Source organism: Sinocyclocheilus anshuiensis, unplaced genomic scaffold (assembly GCF_001515605.1).
Source record: "Sinocyclocheilus anshuiensis isolate Anshui unplaced genomic scaffold, SAMN03320099.WGS_v1.1 scaffold228, whole genome shotgun sequence".
Taxonomy (NCBI): Eukaryota; Metazoa; Chordata; class Actinopteri; order Cypriniformes; family Cyprinidae; genus Sinocyclocheilus; species Sinocyclocheilus anshuiensis.
The window spans coordinates 270,359-275,589 of NW_015557059.1; the positions used below are offsets into that span (position 1 = coordinate 270,359).

At 35.4% G+C, this 5,231-nt stretch overlaps 1 protein-coding gene across 3 annotated transcripts in view; it reads right to left on the reverse strand.

Moving 5' to 3' along the window:
• Nucleotides 1-1,679: 1,679 nt before the first annotated feature.
• The window catches only part of LOC107676465 (cAMP-dependent protein kinase type II-beta regulatory subunit-like), a 13,216-nt gene continuing 9,664 nt past the window's right edge, over nt 1,680-5,231 (reverse strand). For 2 of the 3 annotated variants that reach the window (XM_016471017.1, XM_016471015.1), the window contains 3 exons: nt 4,544-4,612; nt 3,446-3,581; nt 1,680-2,950 (listed from right to left, as the gene is read on the reverse strand). In XM_016471017.1, coding sequence (XP_016326503.1) covers nt 2,817-2,950; nt 3,446-3,581; nt 4,544-4,612 — 339 coding nt within the window. In that variant the 3' untranslated portion in view covers nt 1,680-2,816. The remainder of the gene's footprint in view (nt 2,951-3,445; nt 3,582-4,543; nt 4,613-5,231) is intronic. The other variant, XR_001632742.1, reaches the window with a different exon arrangement.

Below are 5,231 nucleotides of genomic sequence, written 5' to 3' on the forward strand. Positions count from 1 at the left end.
GCACACTGGGTTAGACGTGGATGGGTTTGTTATTGTGTTTGTGATTGGCCAGTTCTGCATGCCCGTTACATCAGCCGTGAATCTCATTGGTTGAGAGGGATTTTTTTAATGAAAGACCCTCCCGCTTTGTTAAATGGGGGATGAGGTATGTATTGTCTTAACGTTGTAAACAGACATAAAACAACATTGGTCCTTGCATGATTTGGGTAATATTACTGCTCATTAAACGTGAAATAGCTGATGGTTGGCCGCAAGTACTAGTTATGGACCCAAATAATTATATAAAAATATCACATCTGAGCAAGTTTAATTTTTGATGGCATTTCTATTTCTAATGTTACTCCGTGAGGTAACACATGCATCATGACATATAATACATGCATATTATGCATGAATGAAAATGAATCATTTGTAGCATAGGACTTGGCTGTAATAATCACAACTGATTTTTAAATACAAAATTGTTCTTTATTTGAATGGAAAGTCAAATATAACTGACAGTATAGTACTGGGCTCTCTTGCACCAAGAGACTGTAGACCTTTGATCCATTTTCAGGACATTAAAAGCATTAGCGACTTCTCAATTAGGCGGAAGAAATTCACATAGAAATGGTACAGAAATGAGCACTGATTGGCAATTAAAAGTCTTTCCCCCCCGGTGAACAGGGTAGAAATGGTGTAAAGTTACACTGACACACAGATATGGTTTAGGGATTCACTACAGACTAGTTTACCAACAGACAAACCTGTGGGGAAGAGGTGATGATGGCTAAGCTGTTCATATTAGAGGTAGACAGTAATGAATTCAGTAATGTTTTAGGAAGAAATGGATACTACTAGTAATGCATATGACTTGCTGTGAAGCAAAAGATCCAATCAACAAGGACAAACTTTTCATACATCAAGAGATAGAGGAAAAACAGTGTCCAAATACTGCAGAAATTAAGAATAAAGCAAGTGTTTTCTGGATTACATTATCAAAATGCCAAAAGCTACCAGAAACAAAGTAAACGTAACTCCAAAATATACACCGGAAAAGAGAGGAATCATTCAGACTTTTTCAGAGAGAGTAAATGTCGTTGGTAACTTTGAGCATCTAGAAAACTAATGTGAATGTACAATTTGTGCATGTTGAATACATCTTAATTCATTGTGAAATGCTTTAGTTATTCAAAAAAATTGAAGATGTGAACAATTCATAAAAAATGTGCTACACCGTTTTAAAACTGAAGATGCCTACATTTACTATTCTTATGTGACGGTGAGGAGTTTCTCTAAAAGATTGTGCAAAAACAAGGAATTTAAAACATGTAGCGCTGTGCAACCTCAAGTTCACCCAGAAATGAACATTTGCTGAAAATGTATGCACCCTCAGGTCATCCAAGATGTAGATGAGTTTGTTTCTTCATCAGATTTGGAGAAATGTAACATTTCATGACTTGCTCAACCAATGGATGCTCTGCAGTGAATGGGTGCCGTCAGAATGAGAGTCCAAATAGCTGATAAAAACACCACAATAATCCACAAGTAATACATCTAATTTAGATTAGATTATTTTTTTGGACTCTCATTCTGACGGCACCCATTCACAGGATCCAATGGCGAGCAACTGATGTAATGCTATATTTCTCCAAATCTGATGAAGAAGCAAACTCATCTACATCTTGGATGGCCTGAGGATGAGTACATTTTCATTTTTGGGTGAGCTATTCCATTAAATTAGGTATTTCCATTACACTGGCATCAAAGTGCAATAATATTCAGACAGCATTTTCATTTTTATATGTAATCGAGTCTGTGCATCTCCATCTCCTTTTCTCATATCGTATTCTCAAGCAATTTGAAAGTTTACTAACTCATGGAAATGTAATGAAACTTGAGTATAAAAGTCAACGTGAAACAGTTGGCAACTCATTTTATTTCTGTAATCTGAAGTATTTATGAGTTAAATAGGATATTCAACAAGAAAAAAATAGGTAGGACCTGATTTTATTCATCAGAATTGATTGGGCGTTTTAAAAAATGGGTGTTTCATACTACAATACATTTATGACTTCATCTGAAAACAAATTTTTGATGTTTTAGATGCAATGCAATGCTAAAAATGTTTTAGAGGCATTGCAATTTTTAATACAAACTTTTATTTATTATTAATGTGCTCTAAGTAAATGTTCAATTTAGTGTTCATGTTGACTTTAAACTCTGGCATGTAGTCCATAATTCATTATAAGTAACTTCACATTTTTTGTAACAGGCGTCATCAAGATGCAATTCATGAAGCTCAGATGCAGAATTCATGTCTAGTCAAAAATAGTGGCTCGCAGTAAAAATGACTTGCATAACACTGGAAACATTGACAAATGCTCAACAGCAGATTTTAAAATTCAGAAGTATAGCTTTAAAAGAATAAATTAACATATTACTGTGCTGTATATGGCATAACAATGCAGTCTTTGTGTGGACGTCACTGTAAAAGATGCAGCATGTGAAAGAAACACAAACCAAGTTTAAAAAACGAGAACAATTTCGATAAACACACCGGTACCAAATCCCCAAACTAAATAACCATGAGGAATCTCCCATAAACCTTGAGTACCCTGGAGGAAAGCGCTCACATTTGGCTTTTCACATCTAAAAAAAACCATTATCATTGACACACCGGAGTTTCACATCTGTGAATGCAAAACAATAACTTCAAGCTTATGACCTACAGTATGTTAACATGATTTCTTGACCATGATGACAGGCCTCTACTTACCATTTTCTCATCGTTTCACGTTGCATTTTAAGTTTGCGACGTTTTTGATTAACTGATTTCATGCATTCGGCTCCTCTATTGCGATGTGGCTCTCGAAGAGCGTGATCAGCTGCTCCTCGTAATTGGCTATGTTTCGTTTCATGATGTCCATGCAGGGGCCTAATAACCTCTCAAACGCCTGCACGTCCATTACTGTGGAGCACAAGGTGAATGATCACATGACCCGCCGGGCAGCTGTGATGCATTGTTATGTGGCCCTGGACCACAAAACCAGTCATAAGTGATTTATACATCACACAAAAGCTGAATAAATAAGCTTTCCATTGATGTATGGTTTGTTAGGATAGGACAATATTTGGTCGAGATACAACTATTTGAAAATCTGGAATCTGAGGGTGCAAAAAATTCAAAATATTGAGAAAATCGCCTTTAAAGTTGTCCAAATGAAGTTCTTAGCAATGCATATTACTAATCAAAAATTAAGTTTTGATATATTTATGGTAGGAAATTTACAAAATATCTTCATGGAACATGATCTTTACTTAATATCCCAATGATTTTTGGCATAAAAGAAAAATCAATAATTTTGACCCATACAATGTATTTTTGGCTATTGCTACAAATATACCCCAGCGACTTAAGACTGCTTTTGTGCTCCAGGGTCACATATCATTTATAATGCATTACCTAAGCATTTGACATTGTCCATGGCATATGCAGAAGCCGCCCGTGGCTTGTTAGTGACAAGCGCCAACTCTCCGAAATACTGGCCTCTAGAGCATGTGGCGATTTCCACCTCCTCGTCTTCAGTGTCATTTTTCGACTAAAAAAAACACACAATGTCACGTAAATACACATGAATCTTTTTAAGCTGAAGGATTTATTGGTTTATTAAAGGGTTAGTTCACCCAAAAATGAAAATTCTGTCATTAATTACTCACCCTCATGTCGTTCCAAACCTGTAAGACCTTCTTTCATCTTCGGAACACAAATTAAGATATTTTTGATGGAATCTGAGAGCTGTCTGACCCTCCCATAGACAGCAATACAACTGAAATGTTCCCAAGTCCAGAAACGTAGCAAGGAGATCTGTAAAATAATCCATGTGACATCAGGGGTTCAACCGTCATTATACGAAGCTACGAGAATACTTTTTGTGCACAAAAAAAAGACTTTATTCAACAATTCGTCTCCTCCGCGTCACCGTAGCACCATTTTGGAGAGTATCCGCTGGACGTAAACAGCGTATGCTGTTCTGTGTCAGCTGTGTCACACGGATACGCTGTTTTCGTTCAGATCAAATCACAACAACGTAGGAAACAGATCCGGCGTGACGCAGCTGACACAGAACAGCATACGCTGTTTACGTCCAGATGATATTCTCCAAAATGGAGCTTCAGGGTGATGCGGAGGAGATGAATTGATGAATAAAGTCGTTTTTTTTTTTTTTTTTCGTTTGCGCACAAAGTATTCTCGTAGCTTCGTACAGTTACAGTTGAACCCCTGATGTCACATGGATTATTTTACAGATCTCCTTGCTACGTTTCTGGGACTGGGAATATTACAGTTGCGTTGCTGTCTATGGGAGGGTCAGAGAGCTCTCGGATTCCATCAAAAATATTTTAATTTGTGTTCCGAAGATGAAAGAAGGTCTTACAGGTTTGGAACGACATGAGGGTGAGTAATTAATGACAGAATCTTCATTTTTGGGTGAACTATCCCTTTAAGATGCATAATGAACCAAATTGTGCTGATTCTTTGTAAAAGCAAACATGTTTGACTCACTTTGCTCCTCTTCATAGTGATCCTAACGTGTCCTGACTCTACGATGTAGAAACAATCTGCCAAATCACCCTGTGAAAACAAGGTAGCAGTTTGGGGTCAGTAAGATGTTTTCATATTTTTGAAAGAAGTCTTTTCTGCTCACCAAGCTTTCATTTATGTGATCAAAAATACAGTAAAAACGGTAATATTGTGAAATATTTTTATAATTTAAAATGACTGTTTTCTATTTGAATATATTGTAAAATATAATTTATTCCTGTGATCAAAGCTGAATTTTCAGCATCATTACTCCAGTCTTCAGTGTCACACGATCCTTCAGAAATCAGTCTAATATGCTGATTTGCTGTTTAATAAACCTTTATTATTAGTAGTAATAGAATACAACACAGAAAACAGCATTTATGTGAAATAGACAAATAAATCACTTTATAAATGTATTTAATTTTAAGTATTTTTAATTTTAATAATTAACCCTTGCTGAATAAAATAATTAATTTCTTATAAAAAATCGAACAGATATTATATTATATTATATTTAGTGCTGTCGAATGATTAATCTTGATTAATCGCATCCAAAATAAAAGTTTTTGTTTACATAATATATGTGTGTGTACTGTTTATTTATTGTGTGTATATATAAATACAAACACATTCATGCATATATTTTGAAAATATTTACATGTGTCTA